The sequence below is a fragment of the Medicago sativa genome, chromosome 6 (assembly GCF_051527215.1).
Source record: "Medicago sativa cultivar Bolivia chromosome 6, Bolivia_mono, whole genome shotgun sequence".
In the NCBI taxonomy this organism is placed as follows: domain Eukaryota; kingdom Viridiplantae; phylum Streptophyta; class Magnoliopsida; order Fabales; family Fabaceae; genus Medicago; species Medicago sativa.
In genome coordinates this window covers 551,363-570,366 of record NC_140754.1, presented here as the reverse complement: position 1 = coordinate 570,366, position 19,004 = coordinate 551,363, and the positions used below count along the sequence as shown (strand labels likewise).

The 19,004-nt window shown below is 31.3% G+C and overlaps 2 protein-coding genes across 4 annotated transcripts; one reads left to right on the top strand and one right to left on the bottom strand.

Moving 5' to 3' along the window:
• Nucleotides 1-5,089: 5,089 nt before the first annotated feature.
• LOC146911833 (DNA-directed RNA polymerases II, IV and V subunit 11) lies at nucleotides 5,090-10,447 on the bottom strand. Its single transcript, XM_085717990.1, has 5 exons — nucleotides 10,291-10,447; nucleotides 10,113-10,202; nucleotides 9,287-9,365; nucleotides 6,235-6,330; nucleotides 5,090-5,608 (listed from the first exon to the last, which is right to left on the bottom strand). The coding sequence occupies exons 1-5, from the start codon at nucleotides 10,341-10,343 to the stop codon at nucleotides 5,576-5,578; spliced, it is 351 nt and encodes a 116-aa protein (XP_085574116.1). The 5' UTR covers nucleotides 10,344-10,447; the 3' UTR covers nucleotides 5,090-5,575.
• Nucleotides 10,448-13,295: 2,848 nt separating this feature from the next.
• LOC146911832 (putative glucose-6-phosphate 1-epimerase) lies at nucleotides 13,296-16,717 on the top strand. 3 transcript variants are annotated; one of them, XM_085717987.1, is made up of 9 exons: nucleotides 13,296-13,384; nucleotides 13,664-13,834; nucleotides 14,429-14,503; nucleotides 14,636-14,692; nucleotides 15,224-15,378; nucleotides 15,508-15,639; nucleotides 15,736-15,838; nucleotides 15,912-16,011; nucleotides 16,108-16,717. In XM_085717987.1, exons 2-9 carry the CDS (start codon nucleotides 13,757-13,759, stop codon nucleotides 16,323-16,325), a joined length of 918 nt encoding a protein of 305 aa, XP_085574113.1. In that variant the 5' UTR covers nucleotides 13,296-13,384; nucleotides 13,664-13,756; the 3' UTR covers nucleotides 16,326-16,717. The 3 variants fall into 3 exon arrangements, with proteins under 3 accessions (XP_085574113.1, XP_085574114.1, XP_085574112.1); XM_085717988.1 differs by having other exon boundaries at nucleotides 13,296-13,519; XM_085717986.1 differs by lacking the exon at nucleotides 13,296-13,384 and having other exon boundaries at nucleotides 13,576-13,834.
• The last annotated feature ends 2,287 nt before the right edge of the window (nucleotides 16,718-19,004 follow it).

Here is a 19,004-nt window from a genome sequence, read left to right as displayed (position 1 = left end):
ATTCACAAATTTTAATATTTAAATATTATAATTTTATAATATATTTACATATTATCAAAATTATATTGATTTTAATAAAAAGGACAACAACTTCGAAATTCCGTGATTTAAATAAGTGATTTCCATATGCTTTCAGTCTTATTTTGTCTGTTTTTATGATTTTGTCGTTTTTTGTACTTAATTTCCCGTCTTTGTGTGGTGTGATTTTTATTTCCCGTTTTAGTGTGGTGTTTATTTGATTTAAATTGAAAGATTAACTTTGAGCACGTGATGATCCATTTGGGGTTGGCCTAGTGGTTGGCTTGGGATCGTGGAATTTGCTCCTCTTGAGATCTCAGGTTTGATACCCTCCGCAGTTTTGGTGAGCAAGTTCATATAAAGCTTTGCGTTAACTTTAAATAAGTCCCACCGCAAGTGGGTGGTTGAATTGGTCCCCTCGGATTAGTCGGTTGTTGGACCGAATACCGAGTTTTAAAAAAAAGACTTTGGCGTTGTCAACTTGCTGATCCGAAAACATGAGTATTTCAAAGTCTTGAATATAGTCATATTTGTAGGCATAGATACTATGCCGTTTTCACCTTAATGGTTTTAACGACTTTGAATGTGTATTATATTGTTGTACTCTATCAATTTAAATGAATGAATTTAAAAAAAAAAATCTAAATTTATGTTAGATTTATCAAAGTATAAAAATTTATTTATAAAAGTATATAATATTCATAAAGCACTTATAGTTTATTATCTATTCTACGCAATCAATCAATGAATACAACAAGAGAAATGATAAGGAAACACAGAAATACCAACACAAATACGACATCAAGGGTAATGTTGTAATTTCCTTCAAAAACAATGGCATATTTGAAATTCCAACTAAATATGAGGGGTATTTTTTAATTGATTGTTCTCTTCTCTCTCACTGTCTGTCTCTGAACATCCAACAGCACCACCGTCCTTCTACCACCCTCCCATGACCGCCTCTCACCACCGGACCCTCCGTCCACATAACCACCGTCATCCTCATCAGTCACCACCACCCTTCTCACCACTGTCATCATCGGTGTACAATCTGTTTCATTTATGGAGAATGACAATTTAAAATCTTTTCTTCTCCGTCGACCGCTGCTATTCAGATCTCGTTTCTCCTCCGACAACCATCGTTCTCCTCTGCAACCACCGCCTCCTGAAACCCAATAGGTCAGAAGTCGATATACAGTGATGTCGTGATCGGTGAGAGCTAGTGTTCAAAGGCACAGTGAGAGAGAGTAGGAGAGAGTGGTCGCCGGTGAGAGCAAGAGAGCGACGTCGACGACATAACAGTTGCCGGTGAGAGAAAGAGAGAGTTGCAGGAAGAGGGATTAACAGAAAAGAGGAAAACATTGTTTGTTGGCATATGACAGAGAAGAGAGATGTGCTACTGTGTGAGAAAAGGAAAAAAAATATGGAATAAATGAACAGTAAAATACGGTGTCGTATTTGTGTCTATTATTTTGTGTCTAGTTATCATTGCTCATATAACAAACACTACTACATTCCATAATATAATGGTATTTGTCAAAAAATTATTCTTTTCTATTATAGTTATACACTTAACCTTTTTGGAAATTTGATACATTGAGTATATGAAGAAAAAAAACTTATTTAATATGAGGCAGTAAATTAAAAGTTAACACTACTACATTCCATAATATAATGGTATTTGTCAAAAAATTATTCTTTTCAATTATATTATATACACTTGACCTTTGTGGAAATTTGATACATTGAGTATATGATAAAAACTTATTTAATATGAGGTAGTATATTAAAAGTTAATTTAGAAAAGCATACGATATTTTCTTCAAAAAAGAAAAAAGAAAAGCATACTATATTCTTAGCCAAAAAAAAGTACACAATATCAGTTAAAAACCAAAAAACCGAATCAAATTGCTGAACTGAACTGAACAGACCAACAAAAATTGAACCATTACTAACAGTTCTGGAACTGAACTAAAAAAGTTTGGTTCAGTTCAAACCAAATTGATTCGGTTCGGATTTACCTTCTAAATTTCGATTTTGTTTGGTATTTTATATTTTTTCAATGGTACCAATAATAACAATTTGGTTTGGTTTGGAATAGTTCGGTGCAGTTAGAAATGCGACCAATTTAGTTTAGTTCAGTTATTTTAAATTTATCTAACAGTTCAGTTCGGTTCAATTCAGTTTTCATCCTGAACTGAACAATGCCCACCTAATTGTTGCATGGTGCACTTGTTCTTTTTAAGGAACATGGTGCACGTGTTGTTAACGAGATTTCGCAACAATGGTTATGATAATTTACTTTTGAAATTGTATTAAAATTTGAATTTAAAAATTTTAATGCATCTTTTGATAAATAAACCCTCAAAAAATATCTTTTGATAAATAAAATTGTTTATAAGAAGAGAGAAAGTAAACTAATCGTTTACTTTGTGTATTTTGGTTGTGCATGGCAAGAATTGATTTTGCATGAATTGATTATGTAAAGTTGATTATGATTAAAAGTGACTTGAAGATAACCTAATTTATATTTAAATCGAGTTATCGTAAATGTTAATATTTATCGATGAATATATTGAGCACATAAAGTAGATTTATTATCTCAATCATATATTTTGTATACACATGAATCAGATTCATGTTTTTTTTTTTTAAGTGAAAACAACTTTCATGCTACTTGCTTAAGGTATATAAATTCCTTGTTACTCAAGTCAACCAAATGTTGGTAGCATTGTGGTGGTAACAAGAACTACCAATCTATTAAACCATATCTGACATTGAAAGATACATGTCATCACATATATAGCTCAAGTTTCATTCGATTGAAGCACAAAAACACAATTTACCTGGTTGCTTCACCATCACCATGTTTTCTGCCACAATAGCTTGAATGGGATTCCACCCACACCAGGGACGGATCTGGACTCACAATATTAGTGAGGCAAAAAAATTCCGTCAAATAATTAAATAATACTAAATTGAATAAAGATGTTAAAAGAGATCAATCAAATGCTCTAGTAGAATACTCGCGCTCTTTTTGTTTAAGCAAGTCGTAATTGCGTAGAAATTAAAAAATAAAAAGATCTATGTATTGATATATGAATAAAAATATAGACAGATGAACAAATTGCACAAAAAATTATTTATGTATTAAATACGAGTAAAAATATAGACATGTGTATAAATTGAAAATAAAATCAATCCCCGTATTAATTGAAAATAAAATCAATCCCCGTATTAATATATAAGTTAAAGTATAGACACATGTAAGAATTAAAAAAAATAGGTTCATTTACCAATATACGAGTAAAAATACAGACTTGTGTATATATTACAAAAAAAAAAAAAAAAGTTCATGTATTAATATATGAGTAAAAATATAGACACATGTATAAACATAAAAGATGTTTGTATTAATATATGAAAAAAAATTACAAAGTAAACTAATAAAAAAAAGTAAAAAAATAATAATTTTGGTGTGGCACTTGCCACACCATGCCCAGTTCAAATCCGTCCCTGACCCACACTGTTTTGTTTTTTAAATAATACAGACAGGTTTTTAGGTTAAGTAGTTCAATTGATTTGATCTAAGAGTTGAAAAAGTTAGGTCATGAGTTCAAACTCAAAGTAAATGTTAATCTAATAATTAACTATTAATATTTATCATTAAAAAAAGTGATATTGTTTTTAGTAGCATTTGTATATTTGTATATTCGTTAATCATAGTAAAATATAATACTTGTATCACACACAAGTCAATATTGTTTGCTATACAATTTTTGTAAAGGTGCATATACCAAATTTTTTATAAAAAATCATTTAGTAAAAATTTATTCTCCCTATTTTATGATGTAGGAGGGTTTTCAAAGTATTATTATTTCAGCCTAATTTTAACAATTTTTGTTTTATTTTCTGTTTTGGATTTTTGGGTCATCAGAGTTTCTTTAATATTTAAACACTTCAATGATAGTCAGAGAGACAGTTTTTATTCATTCATACAAAATTTCAAAGTTTTCTTATTTCTGCTGGATTTCGGAACCCTATTTTCGCAAGTTTGTCGTTTGTAAATTTGTTTCTTTTCAATCTAGGTTTAGCGTTTGCTAACCTCTGCTTGTAATTGCGTCATTTTATTAATAATATGTGTGAATTGATAAAATAGGTTGATACGTGTGAAATGCAGCAAGTGCCAGGTGTTATCATGTCTCATATAGTAATAATAATGGGAATATATGATCAGATTAGACATACTGCTCTTATAATGAAGTTGTTGATTTTATGTATCCTTTTTGCATAAAACAAATGGCATCACACACCATCTTCAATCAAATAACTTTCCATTTAGTCATGTTTGTGAATTATGAGCAATATTACTGGAATTTGTGGCTAGCTTTGTTTAATGCGTCGAGTCATGTTGATAATGATATCACTTAAACTAAATTTTGATTGTTCTTCTTATTCCAGTGTTTTTTTCTTCTTTATTTCAGAGTAAGTTTGATCATAATTATTCCGTTTAATAAGCTTTTCACAAATTTGATCGTCAAATTAAAAAAATACACTGACCGGATCAATTCTACAAAAGAATAATAAATGTTATATTGATTTTATAAAATGGACAAATAATTTAAGACAAAGATACTAAAGAGGACACATAATTTAAGACGAGGTAGTATTGTCCTTAATATGCATAAAAGTAGATAATTTTGCTTATAATTAAAGCTTAGAAGGTAGGATCATTACAAAGAATATAATAAAAATTGGTTGATACACGTAGTTGAGACATCTACAGTACAACACGAAAGTGCATAGCATCTACATGTAATGAGCTGTGAAGTTCCAATATTCATGTAGTTGAGACATCAATGGTCATTCTGTGAAGATCGGATGGTCCAAAATTCAAATTCGGTATTTTGAATTACTATACAACAAAAATTGAAATATGTTTTTTTTACCAGTTGATTAAGGCACCAATGTCCTGACAGTAGGGAATCCAAATGTTCAATTTTTTGCATCAAACACAAGTCTTGCTATGAAATCTACTTATAAGAGAAGCACTTACTTATGATTATGATGGTTGTGTAGCAAATATGAATAAACCTCAGTTATAAGATTTCTGGTAAACACCATAACAGTGCAGAATCCTCAAGAGAGAGTGTTGGATAATAAATGGTTTACACAGTTCTATGAGAAACATATCTATGGAAATTTCTTCTTATTATATGCAGAAGCATCTTGGTAATAAAGCTAGAGAAATATTCATTTGTCATTGATCTTTCTCGCCACAGCGTTTGATTTGGTCGTTCTAGAGCGCAAACAAACGCATACCAGCCAGCCACCTTCAGCTGCCGTAAATAAAGAGTTCAACATGATGTCCATGATTCACAAGATTTATGCGACAAAATTTACTACTTGTTCCTATTACAGGATTTTGTTAATATAGAAACGTTGAAATTGTTTACAACAGTTAAAATTGTCAACACAAGAATCTTTAACAAGTCTCATAAAACACAAAGTATCCTACTTAAATTTCACTGCACACAAATTCTATCTTGACCGTAAATCAATAGTCCTTCGAAAACTTCAACAACTCCGCCTGCAATTAAAATTTTGAATGTTACCAATAGAACTCTCAGAAACAAAACAAAAAATATTGAATCGATAAAAAGGATTTTTCATGTACTACAATACAATCATCTTTCTAATTTACATAGGTCCCGAAAAATTCTTTTCAATATTCATTTAGCTGGAATGTGCTAACCATATCGCATTTTCTCCATGACCATGGGGTCAACTGATATAGGGTCTGTTTGGATTGCCTTATTAGCTTATCTACTGGCTTAAGAAATTGTGATACTGTTTAAGAGAGCTTAACAAAATAGCTTATGTAAGCTCCCCGATACAGCTTATGAAAAAAGATTATAGCCTAAATGTAAACAGTTTGACTTTACTTTTATCTTTTGTTATAGAAATAGCTTGTACACAAGTACTTATATGATAAGTGCTTAATTAAGATATTTTTTTCAAACAGGGCTATATTCCAACCAATTTCGAAAATCGGATACTACTTTCAAGGGTATGGAAGTAAATGTGTTACTGAAAAGGACCAATAATACAAACATAGCCTAATACTGATGGTGCTGATAGCCTTATACTCTATCTAAAAGGATGACTATGATACATTGCAGAAAGAAGAACAAAAAAGAAACACTTAATTAATACCTCAAAGCCACTCTTCAAATGATCAAGTTCCTTATCTAGATCATTGATAGACTGGTTATATGCCTGCATCGGTGAAGACTGACTAGTGGTGTGTATCTGCAATGCAATAATAACAAAAACAGTTTATGGTAAGGAACGCCAGATTCGTATACAGAGAAAGAAATAAACATGTACTTCCAGTTCGTGGTGGAACAGAAAAATGAAGAAAAAAGCATGAAAGTGTGCAGTTAACATATTTATATATCAAAAGATAATAAGGACCCAGTTCGACCAAAAATCAAATCGGACCATTTGTAAACGGTCACGGACTAATTAAAATCAATAGATTTAATACAAGTGAACCACCATTTTAGTTCACAAAATTGTAAAGATTGAACAAATTGGTTCCAAAAATGACTAATAAATCCCCGAACAGAATATCGTCAATCCATTTAATCCTTCTGTCAATAAATTATAATGCAAAACAGAAACCAACATAAACCCTACACAAAACAAAAAAACATCTCCTAAACAACATGTAAGCTAACAAATTTATGAAAACAACCTCCTCATAAGCATTAAGCATGCCCTAAACAACTTGCAAGCTCAGCATTTCTAACCCGAACAGATTGGCCAAATTGATTGACTACCTTTAATTTCAAAGCTAAAGTTATCAGTTAATAAGTTTGGGCGATCAAATTCTCAGACCTCGACAATTTCAAGAAATAAAATATTGATTCACTCGATTCAATACACTTAGCGTCTTTTTGAATTAACTTATTTGAACTCATCTACGGATATAAACACTTGTAAAACTGTATGGAGGCAACTCTTAACTAATAAATATTACAAACTCTTAAGGGAGTTGTAATTAAATCTTAAGAAAGTGGTAACCAACTCATCAATCAATCAATTTTTATTTTTATTTATATTTTTGTAATTTCAATAATAAATCAATATTTCTATTTTTTTATATACTTAAGAATTGTAACTAATTAACAATCAATAGCTAACTTTTGAGGTAGTTATAACTAACTGTTAAGAGGGTTGTAACTAAATACTAAGGAAATGATAACTAACTCATTAATCAACATTTCTATGTATTTGACCGAATCTTGAACATGTTCCTCATTTCCAATTTATAAACCCTCTCTTTCTTTTAAACATGTTCACATTCTGAAAAATTAAAAATAAACCCTTTCTTTCTCCTTTTGATAACTCTACATCTCCAAAGAAACCCTTTCTTTCTCCTTTTTGATTCTTTTGACAGTAATAACCCTTTTATTCCTACTGATGGATATTCACAGAAAAAACAAGGCATGTGCAGCCTGCAAATATCAAAGAAGAAAGTGTACTCCAGATTGCCCTTTAGCTCCTTATTTTCCAGCCGATAAACCAAAAATGCTCGCCAATGCTCATCGTTTGTTTGGTATTTCCAACATGGTGAAGATGCTAAAATCTATTGACGATGATGATCATAAAGATGAAGCAATGAAGTCAATTATTTTTGAGTCGGAAATGCGTGCAAGATTCCCAAGTCATGGATGTCTTGGTCTTATTATGGAGTATCAAGATATGATAATTGAGTCTATGAAAGAGTTAGATCATGTAAAACAGTTACTAAGTTTGTGTATGCTATCACAACAACAAAATCTTCTACATTTCTCTTCATCGGATCATTCTTCAGTACCTTCTACTAGTTCTTCAATTCCAATATTTAACAATGTTGGTGATGTTCCTTATTATTATCACATAATAATGAATACTCAAGTTCTTGGAAATCTTGATATGATAAAGTATGAAGAAGAGTTAGATTATGTAAAAAATAATCTACAGCAGCAAAATTTTCTACCTTACTTTTCAATGGATCATTCTTCTGTACCTACCACTAGTTCTCAAATTCCAGGTATTAATCCAATATCTAGCAATGTTGGTAACATTCATTCCTCACGATGTTAACAAATTTACATCATATACAAATTCGAATATAAATTTTATGGATACAACAAGGGTACATGGTTGCACAACTGATTGGTGATAGCAAGTGGTACTACTGAAAATTCCAACTTGATGGTAACAGAAGGAAAATCTGGTGAAGAATTCGACAATCTGATCGTGATCGTGAATTGGGCACTGATTTGTAGTTTTTGGCATTTATATAGTTTTTGGAAACTAGTACTCCCTCTTAGGTAATCAACAATCAAAATTATATCTATCATTTTATTTCTGGAGAAGATTATTTTGATTCTTTAGTAGTATTTTGTGTTATTGTATATTTGATTGGTTAAATTCATTCAAAGCTTTTTAATTTCATAGCTCAATTTATCTAAAATATTGACTCACTCTATTCAATGCACTTAGCGTCTCTTTGAATTGGCTTATTTGAACTTATCAACTAGCATAAACATTTGTGAGTTATTAATGAGAACAGTTTATGAAAACAACTTATGCCATGTTCATAAATTGTTTTCACCTTATTGCCATAAGCTCCCCAAAATATCTCATGTAACACAGTTTATAGCTTATTTGTAATATGTCAACAGTTTGAATTTGTTTTAACTTTTGCTGTACAAGTAGCTTATACATAAGCGTTTATGTTACAAGCGCTTAATTAAGTTGATTCTTCATACATAGCCTTTACGGCAAATTCAAATTTACAAAAATAGCTTATAACTTATATGAAAACAGCTTGACTTTATTTTATCTTTTAATATAGAAATAGCTCTTACAAAACCACATATGTTATAAGCGCTCAATTAATTTTTTCTCCAAACATGGCCTTATTCAAAAACTAAAAAAAGGTATGAGTACTAAGGAAATGATGGTAACTAACTAACCCTGACATGTCATTAAACTGTTTTCAACTTATTTTCATAAGCTCTCTATAAATTATATAAAAACAGTTTGGATTTATTTTACCTTCCATTATATAAATAGCTTATACATAAGCACTTATGTTCAAAAAGCTTAATTAAGTTGTTTCTCCAAACATGGCCTTATTGAAACAACTAAACTAAAACAAAAGGTATGACTACTAAGGAATGCATAGATGGTAATTAACAAACTAACTAACCCTGGAAATAATTTTGTACTGAAGAGGGTGAGGAAGCTTGTATCCAGCAAATAACACATTAGGGTCTTTATGCAACTGCCTGAAACACCACAAATAAAAAGATTATGGTTAATTCATTCATTCATAGAGAGAAAATTTAAGTGAGAGTTAGAATACAAACTATGTAGCACCGACACTTCTGATGAAATGTTTGTTAGTGTCCGAGAACGGACTCAGACACAGACACCACACTTGTCACCGTTCAATTAATTCACTTTTCAAATTTTTACCTATTTCAACAGGTGTCTATCCGTATTTTTTACTTACGGTGTCTGTGTCTGTGTCGGCGCTTCATATACAAACTATATAACACCAACACTTCTTATGAAAGGTGTGTTCAGGTGTCCGCAACGGACACCGACAGGCGACATGACACCACACATGTGATTGTTCAACTAATACATTTTTTTAGTATTTTACCGGTGTCCACACGTGTCAGTATAGTGTCAGGTGTATGTGTGTATCAGTGCTTCATATGCAAACAATGTAGCACCAACACTTGTGATGAAATGTGTGTCTAATGTCCAACATCGGACATCAGACACCAACACATTTAAAATTTTTACTGGTGTCAATCAGTATTGTGTTTGGTGTCTGTGTCTATGTCAGTGTTTCATATACAAACAATGTAGCACCAACACTTCTGATGGAATGTGTGTCCAGGTGCACGGAACCACACATGTGACCATTCAATTAATTCATTTTTAAATTGTTATCGGTGTCGAAATGTCATTGTTAGTATTGTGTTTATGTCGATGCTTCATAGAAAACAAAGTAGAATACATACATGCGGAGAACATTGCCAATTGTGTGATCCTCTCTTTCAATGGTGAAAGAAGCTGCATTTATGATCTTTGTATCCCTCTCATAAGATACCCTTTCCAACAAAATTCAAAATTTATTAGAAAAATTGTAGAAAAATTTGATTAAATAAAATAATTAAAGAAGAAGAAGAGAATACATACTTTTTGGTTCCTTCAGGGACAACGAAACGTTCATAACGATCAGGGGCATTCATGGTTTTCCTCTGTTATGTTCTGTTCTTTCTTTCGTTTGTTTTTTTTTCTTCTGGTATTAATGGAAAGTTGAAATTTCAAAGGTTGCTACTTGCTACATTACAAGGAACCCAAAATTCCATTTTTACCCTTAATATATTCATACATTCCCAAGGGGTTTGAAAGTTATCCCCCGGAATATAGTTACGATCAGATTAGTTGAGCAATTTGAGAGACTTATTGAGCAAACATCTCTCATCCGGAAAAATTATACTCCCTCCGTCTCATAATGAGTGTCATTTTAGGTGTTGGCACACAGATTAAGAAATGGAATGAAATAATCATTAGATATAACACTTTTACTAAATTGCCCTTTACTTTATAAGAAAAAGACAAACATAAAGTTGCATTGGAAATTGTGTGAGAGAAAAGTTGGAGTATTTATTGAGGGTAAAGTTGGAAGAAAAAAATTAAAGTTGTATTGGAAATGTAAAGCGACATTCATTTTGAAACAAATTTTTTTGGCTAAAGCGACACTCATTTTGAAACGGAGGGAGTAACTCATATTTTAGACAACTTTGGATGCTATTTTCGCCACCTTAAGAAGGAATGGTAAAACGGGTCGATTCTCTTAGTTCAACTGTTATTTTAGGTTGAGTTGAAGTTTTAGATCTATCATTTAAATTGGTCTACACCATTTAATCCATTGAATAAAGGTTGGTCATTGCAACTTTTTGTGATACTCCATCCTAACAATCTTTGATCTCCAATAAACGTTTCAAATATTTGAGTCGAATAAACGATGCATTCTATATTATTTTTTTAAATCCAGGGTTGGGAATTCATACAAGTTTTAACATCTACGTGTAAAAACGCAATTGAAACAAAATAGTATACATATTAAAACCTTAATATCTCTATTACCAACAAAAAAAAAATATCTCAATGTCTCAACATACTTATTTGACATGTACCTCCCTCTTTTTATTTTTAACAAAAGATACTCCTAGTGTACGTATTAAAACCTTAATGTCTCTTTCCTCAAAAAAAAAAAAAAACCTTAATGTCTCTATTACCAACAAAATGATACAAAAAAAAAATGTGTTTAATTACTCTCATTTACGTAACTTAATATATACAATTTTTTGAGAAAAAGTAATTTAATATTTACATATATATATATATTTATATATACACACACTTATTTGATATGGACCTCTCATTTTGTTTTCTTTTTATAATAAGGAGAGGCCTTAAGGCCATGAACTAGAGGGACCTCTCATTTTCAAACTTAAGTTCCATCATCTAATCTAGTCGATATATTCCTTCATTACACTTAAATTTTTGTCTGCCAACTTTAATATACACTATGCTATTAAAGCACAAACAGTGTTCTACTTTTATTTATTGAAACTTTCTATGTGTAGCATAAAATTAAATTGACAAACTCATGTATCCCTTTGGTCACCTCACACCGCCCATTCTATATTATAGTGCGACCTGTCTATGAATCATACATTCTTATGTCATTTTCCAATCCATGTAAGGTTTATGCAAATGTGAGTATTTATATTTATATTTATATGAATGATTTTTGGACATGAGATCTTTTACTTACACTCCTTATTATATTCATACCATATGTTGATGCTATGAATAAACATAATAACTAGAACTTTTGCCAACTTGATCCCATATTGTAACTGCGTTCACGCTATACCGGTTACGGACAGTCCGATCAAAATTGAACTGTTCAAACTGAAACTGTATGAAACTACATTGCATGAATCTAAATCGTTAAATCATTTTTCTGAGACCGAGATCGCCTACTGCATGGAGCAGTTACAACAGACAATCTAGATCCGAACTTTTGAGACTTTGCATCCTTTGATTTTTGTGTAGATTTTTTGAAATTTAGATAAACTACAGAAAAAATAAAATGTAAGTGAGAGATACATCAATATCATAGTGTCACGTATGATACACATTGCAAATTTTGTCAAAACAAAATAACAACAAAGCAAATGTTTATTTAAGATGAAGATATTGCATTAGGCCCACATTTGTTACTTTTTAAGTTCAAGTTTTCTTCTGTCCACTCAAATCCGCGTAGATAGAAAGCAACTTATAGCTTAACCTTGGACATCATACACAAATGTTAATTAATAAATAAATCCCTTACGAATATTCATGTCCTCTCATATTACTATATTGCCTTTATAGTGATGCATTCTTGGACGTAGTAATTAAGCATATTTGTAAATTATTTCTAGGGTAGTATAGATAATACATTAGATTTTTTTTCTTAAACTTAATAAAACAATATTATATATGTTAAACCATGCAATATATACCTGCTATTTGTTTTTTTCTTACACTAACTACAAATACAACATGAACCAATCAAATATTTAAATAATATGATTATGAAATTTAGTTGAAAAATATTGCTAAAGAATTGAATTTCAAAAACAAAATACAAAACAAAACAAACACAGAGAAAAAGTTGTTTTCAAAGTATGTGCACCCATTGCTTATACATGCAATAAGGGAATCAACAAATGCACCAAAAGAACATCTCTTTTTTAAAGAAAGAGACATTTTCTTATACAAACTATATTGTGAATTTAATTCATATGCACCAATGTGCTTTAAAGAATTTTTACACAATTGTCATAAAAAATAATAGTTTTATAATTAGGTGAAAGTGTAAAAAAAATTACACCAACAAAGTATGCAAATTAATCCCTATATTATATAAGTGAGGTGGCACAAAGGTGGAGAAATATTGTTCATGTATATCATCTAGACCAACCAACCAGAGTCTAACTTGTGACAAGACAAGAGAATCTTGTTCCAACATTATAACATAAAAATTGTTGATTTCTGTTCTATATTCTCCAACTTCAACGTTAACTAGGGTCACAACATATATATATATATATATATATATATAACATGTTCTCTTGAAACACAAAGTTATTAGTTGTGCCTCTTGGAACACCAAACTGATAAACAGTTTATATGATTTATATTATATAGTATAATTAAGATAACTACCAAAGTACGTTAACCCTTTACATTTTGATTTATCTTTTCACATAATTCAATAGGAAATATTGTTTCTTTCTTGTTCATTTTGCTATCTCCTGATTCAAAATCAAACTCATTTCTTATGGTCTTTTTGTTGTTCTAAAGGGTTTGGTTAACTTTGATCAATATTTTAATTTTAACATACATATAAATTTTTATATAGATATAAATGAATATTATGTTGATGTTGTTATGGTGGATGGTGAAGATGAAATTGAGAACATTGTTTGGTTTTTTTGATTGGTTGCAGAACCTGGATTGGAGAAGAGTGAAAGTGAAGCCATTTGTGAGTAATTCAAGAGCATTAAGGTTGCAGCAACAGCAGCATCAACCAATTATACAGATGCCTTTGAATGTATTTCAAGACAAAGATGGATTGCCAAGGATTGTATTGACTGATCCAAATGGTTCATCAGCTGAGGTTGGTTTCTTTTGCTAGTGATCTTAATGGAAAAATTGGATTTCCTAACATGATAGTATTTTTTGTGATCATAAAAATCGAGTCATGTTTGTATAAACAACTTAATTTAACGATTATCGTATAAGTACTTTTGTGATAAGTGTTTATGTATAAACTATTTCTATACCAAAAGATAAATTTAAGTCAAACTATTAGTTATTTCTCTAAATTCACTCAAACAGTCTCAGAAGTGCTTATGTTAGTTGATAAGCTAAGAAAAGTCAATCCAAACACGCTCTTGATGTGTTAATTATTGATTGTGTAGCTCAACATAAATAGGTTGTAGAATATCTATGTTTGCAATAACTTGTGATCATTTTTCAGAAATTTGTGTTACTTTGGACCATACCTTGAATAATAATCTTTTGACTACTCAGAACAAACATTCTATGCTTACTTGCTTTGGTTTGTATTAATCCTCCCTTATAATTTTGACTAACTTGTAAATTCTATCATCAAATATTATTTGGACCGGTATGGTTGTCTAAGTTTTAAAATGATGGTACAGAAGCAACTATGATCTCATAATAAAGCTTTTGAAACATATGGTTTCAGGTGCTTCTATATGGAGGGCATATTGTTTCTTGGAAGAATCAAAGGAAGGAAGAACTACTTTTTATGAGCAGCAAGGTAAAAAAAAAAAAACATTCTTGCTTTATTTTGGCTTTAATTTCTTGTAAGAAAATGCAGATGTTACTTCTATGAATTTGTCCATCTTTTGTGAGCACTTGATGTAAATTATGGGGATTTTCTACTAAACAGGCTAAATGGAAACAACATAAAGCTATCAGAGGAGGTATATCAGCTTGCTTTGCACGGGTAAGTACTTTCTTCACATTCACAATATAGGTGTGAACTTTGAACATATTTCAATTTGGTCATTGCTCAAGTAAAGTTAGTTTTAACTGGCTTAGTTTAGATTAGAATGAAACACCGACAGACGCCGGACAAACATTTACACTAACACATGAACACTAGTAATAATTTGAGAAAATGGAAAGTAATTGAATCTAACCACATGTGTCGTGATAGTGTTGGTGTTGGGGATTGTCACGTGTCGGACACCAGACACGTCTTCAATATAAACTATTGATGTTACATGAAATTGGAAGCTTTTCATTTAAAATAAGTTAACAATTCTTCACTTTTATAAACAAAAATTATAGATATATACGAAGTAATTTAAGGAAAAACTTAGGAAAAAATTAATATGTAGAAGCCAATTTCAACTTACAAAAGAACCTAGAATTGAAAAACTCAGATGCTGCAATGTATTTTATTCTAAATAAAAGTGCTTGTTGAGAAATTTTTCCAAACTTGCTGATATTCAACTACAACTTTGTGTTGCAGTTTGGTGATGTTGGTTCACTTGAGACACAAGGAATGACAAGAAACAGGATGTGGTCATTGGATAGAGACCCTTCACCATTACCTCCAATAGACAATCATTCATCTGTGGATTTGATATTAAAGTCAACAGGAGTTGACTTAAAGACGCCACGAAGGTATGTATCATATGTAGTATAGACACTTTATGTTGAAGGTGTGTCTGGTGTCCGACACGTTTGCCTTCTATTTCTATTTCACTTAATCATATATATATATATTTCAATTTGTATGTTCTGTTTATGCAGTTTTGAGTTGAGACTTCGCATATCTCTAAGTGCTGGCAAGCTCATTCTGATTCCTAGAGTCAGAAACACTGATAACAAACCATTTTCTTTTGCATTTTCACTATGCAACTATTTGTCTGTATCAGATATCAGGTATGCACTTCATTTTCTTACTACATGATCATCATGCCTTAGCATTTTGGTTATTTATATGTCTTTAACTTTAAGAGTGTTTCAACGAATGTGCAGTGAAGTGCGTATTGAGGGACTGGAAACACTTGATTATGTTGATAATCTGATGAATAGATCAAGATTCACTGAGCAGGCTGATGCAATTACATTTGATGGAGAGGTTGGTATCATAAAGCATCACATTCTTTCATAGATACATAGTTCTCTAATTATTTTTTCGGTTTACCTTGTAGACGGACAGAGTATACGTGCATAGCCCAAATAAAATTGCCATCATAGATCATGAAAAGAAAAGAACTTTTGTACTCCAGAAGAATTCACTTCCAGATACAGGTTACTATTAGTTAGGGAATCACATTTTACATGTTTTCTGTTTCATACATTTGATGTATTTGCATGACTTTATATCGATTTGTGATGAGAGTGCAGTTGTATGGAATCCATGGAATAAAAAGGCCAAAGTTCTACCTGATTTGGGAGTTGATGATTACAAAATGATGTTATGTGTGAATTCAGCAGCTATTGATACTCCTATTATCTTGAAGCCATGTGAAGAATGGAAGGGCTATCAAGAAATCTCTACTGTTTCATCAAGCTATTGCAGTGGACAATTGGATCCTCGTAGAGTTCTTTATGGTTTTCAGTGAACTGTAATTGATGGAGTCAAATCAACAAAGATTTATACATATTATGTGTACACTTTACAGTGCACAATCATAATGCAATAGCTTGTCCATATATATAGACTATAGTTTCTCTTCATAGGGTTACATTGCCTTGAGACAGCAATGAGGTGTGCTTGATCAATGTCATTCTGATAGGTAGATACCATACCATGACATAAAACCCTTTTCCACCTTACAATAATTAAGAGATGTTTTGCCATGCTATGACAATTGCTTAGCATTTTTTGTGTATTTGTTAAGTACCAATGAAAATCTTCAGAGAATGGAAACTGGTGATGCTGTGTATACATATTTCATATCCATAAATTACGATAAGATAAAGAACATGAAATTGTTCTTTCCTTTTATCCTCACTTTATGTTTGGAGAACCTGCAAATTTTGTGTCCTTGTTATCATGAACATGTTTTTATCCACATTTTTACCTTTTCTAATTGCAAAATAATTAATTTACTTAATTTTTACAACGTTGACTTCTGGTTGACTTTTCTTCAGAGCTTCTCATGTACGTAAGAGACACTCTTATGCGTTCAATGTTTTCACATTTCATAACCAAAACTTAACTTTTTGTAAAAAAAAAAAAAAAAAAAAACCAAAACTTAAGAGTATAAGTATTTAATTATGTGGTCTTGCACACTTGAATACATATTAGCATATCCAATTGTTCTTTTATATTTTGTTACCATCAAAACTTCATTGACATCGTAAGAAACCCATTTTGGTTCAACAATCTCACCAACGAAACGTCCAACTCGATCAATCGGTCCTTAAGTACTATCGACCAAATATTGAGAACATGGTTCTCATGTCATCGTCGTTCCTGACCTTCATCTGGGTGAACTAAATGTTTCCGTCTGAGTTGGTAATGGTCGACGATACTCAACATTGTCCACCGTCCTTATGTCTATGTGGATGGTTGACGGCTGATTTGGTCCAACTGATCCTTTAAGCCATTTGACATCAATCCGGACCCATAATTAGTATAATATAATTATTCTCATTTTTATTTATAAGATATAAAACTAACTTTATTGATTAATGACAAATTGTTCCGTATATGAATTGTACGTCTCAATGTTACAGTTTAGGGACTCCTTTATAGAAAAATAACATGAAAATAATCAAGCGCAAAAAACTCACTCCCTTCATTTCTTTTGAAGTGATGTTTGAGTACGAATTTTGTATTTCTATTTAACTGTTGTCTTAACAATTTAAGGGTACAATTTATCAATTATACTCTTTCTCAGTCTTACTCCTTTTCAATAAAACTAATTGATGATATACTTTGGACAATTCAAATTTTTTTATAAATAAAATTTGTTTTTTGTTATGTGCAAATTTAAACTTCCTTAAAACAAAATTTTGTTATCTATAATAATGCAAATAAAATCTCCAACCCTTCCATAATAACGCATTTTATATTAAAACATACAAATTTACTTTTGAGTCATAGACAAATAAAATCTCCAAGACCATATATAATATTTTTTTAATAAAAACATTACGTTAATATTGATAATTTTCATTTATTATTTTTAACTTTCCGCCGGCTTTAGTTTTTTAGTGAGAGAAACTTCTAATTCTCTCTAAGTTCTCTTTCTCTTTCACTCATCGAGAAGGGGTGGTTTTAGGTCATTTTTTCACCTAGAATCACCCCTCTGCAACTTTTTTTCCCGTTTCTTTAGATCTAAATAATTGATTTTCACATATATCAAGTTTTTTCTTTTGTGTTTTTTCGTGATTTTGTCGTCTGAGTGCGCCTTTCTGTTGTTCGTCGTCTTGTGCGGCATTGTGTGATTTAGCCTTATTGCAGTGTTCGTTTGGTTCATGTTGAAAGATTCAGTCAATGATTTGGGCGTAACGTTGCAGATCCGGAAGCATGAGTATTATGGTGATTTAGATTTTATCATATTATTTGTAGGCATTTTATGTTATTAACTTCGATGTTATGAGTTTGTGCGCAGGTTCACTTTTACGTTTTTTAGCGGGGTTTTGATATGTTATTGTAATTTAAATGAATGAATATCGTTTTGCTTTCGTAAAAAAAAAAAAATCACAATATTAACAATTTATGAAAAATAACTCGTCACTATAAAAATTTCCTGCAACCCTAATTTTCCATTTTCACTCTTTCTCTGCATAACCTACCTGGATTTCGTTTTTGCTAGGTAACATCATTCTCCACGTATTGTCCCTTTGACTCGATCGATTTTTCTTTATTGCTCAATTATATGATATGATTCTTTTTTATGATTCTGTTCGATTTTTGTTTTTCTCCATGTTTGATATTTTTATTATTGTGATTTGATTCACGCAGGTCACAATGTCTGTTTTCCAAATTCTCAAATCCCGTCTTGCTCTCTCGAAATTCCTCCGCAACCCGGAAGGAAGGTTCTTCTCTGCTGCTCCGTTTAAAGCAACTCCTCCTGTGCATCAATGCAACAAGCTTGCTCCCAAGATAGAAGGACACCCATGCTCCTGTGTAGGTATCAGTGATGCTTTCTATAATGATGCCAGTATTGTATTGATCGTGTTTCCTCTACTGGCTTCAAGTTTAATCCTTCCTATTCTCGCTAGAGAAATTTACATTCACAATATAGCCGAGTGGTGGTGCGAGACAGATGGCAAAGTAGAGAAGTTTG

Excerpts from the sequence above, each read along its gene's own strand:
- LOC146911833 (XM_085717990.1), bottom strand. The coding sequence starts at position 10,343 with ATGAATGCCCCTGATCGTTATGAACGTTTCGTTGTCCCTGAAGGAACC. Across the intron at positions 10,203-10,290 it reads GTCCCTGAAGGAACCAAAAA|GGTATCTTATGAGAGGGATA; the intron begins GTATGTATTCTC and ends TTTGTTGGAAAG. Across the intron at positions 6,331-9,286 it reads AGTACAAAATTATTTCCAGG|ATACACACCACTAGTCAGTC; the intron begins GTTAGTTAGTTT and ends ATTGCATTGCAG.
- LOC146911832 (XM_085717986.1), top strand. The coding sequence starts at position 13,583 with ATGAATATTATGTTGATGTTGTTATGGTGGATGGTGAAGATGAAATTG. Across the intron at positions 13,835-14,428 it reads CAAATGGTTCATCAGCTGAG|GTGCTTCTATATGGAGGGCA; the intron begins GTTGGTTTCTTT and ends ATATGGTTTCAG. Across the intron at positions 14,504-14,635 it reads TACTTTTTATGAGCAGCAAG|GCTAAATGGAAACAACATAA; the intron begins GTAAAAAAAAAA and ends TCTACTAAACAG.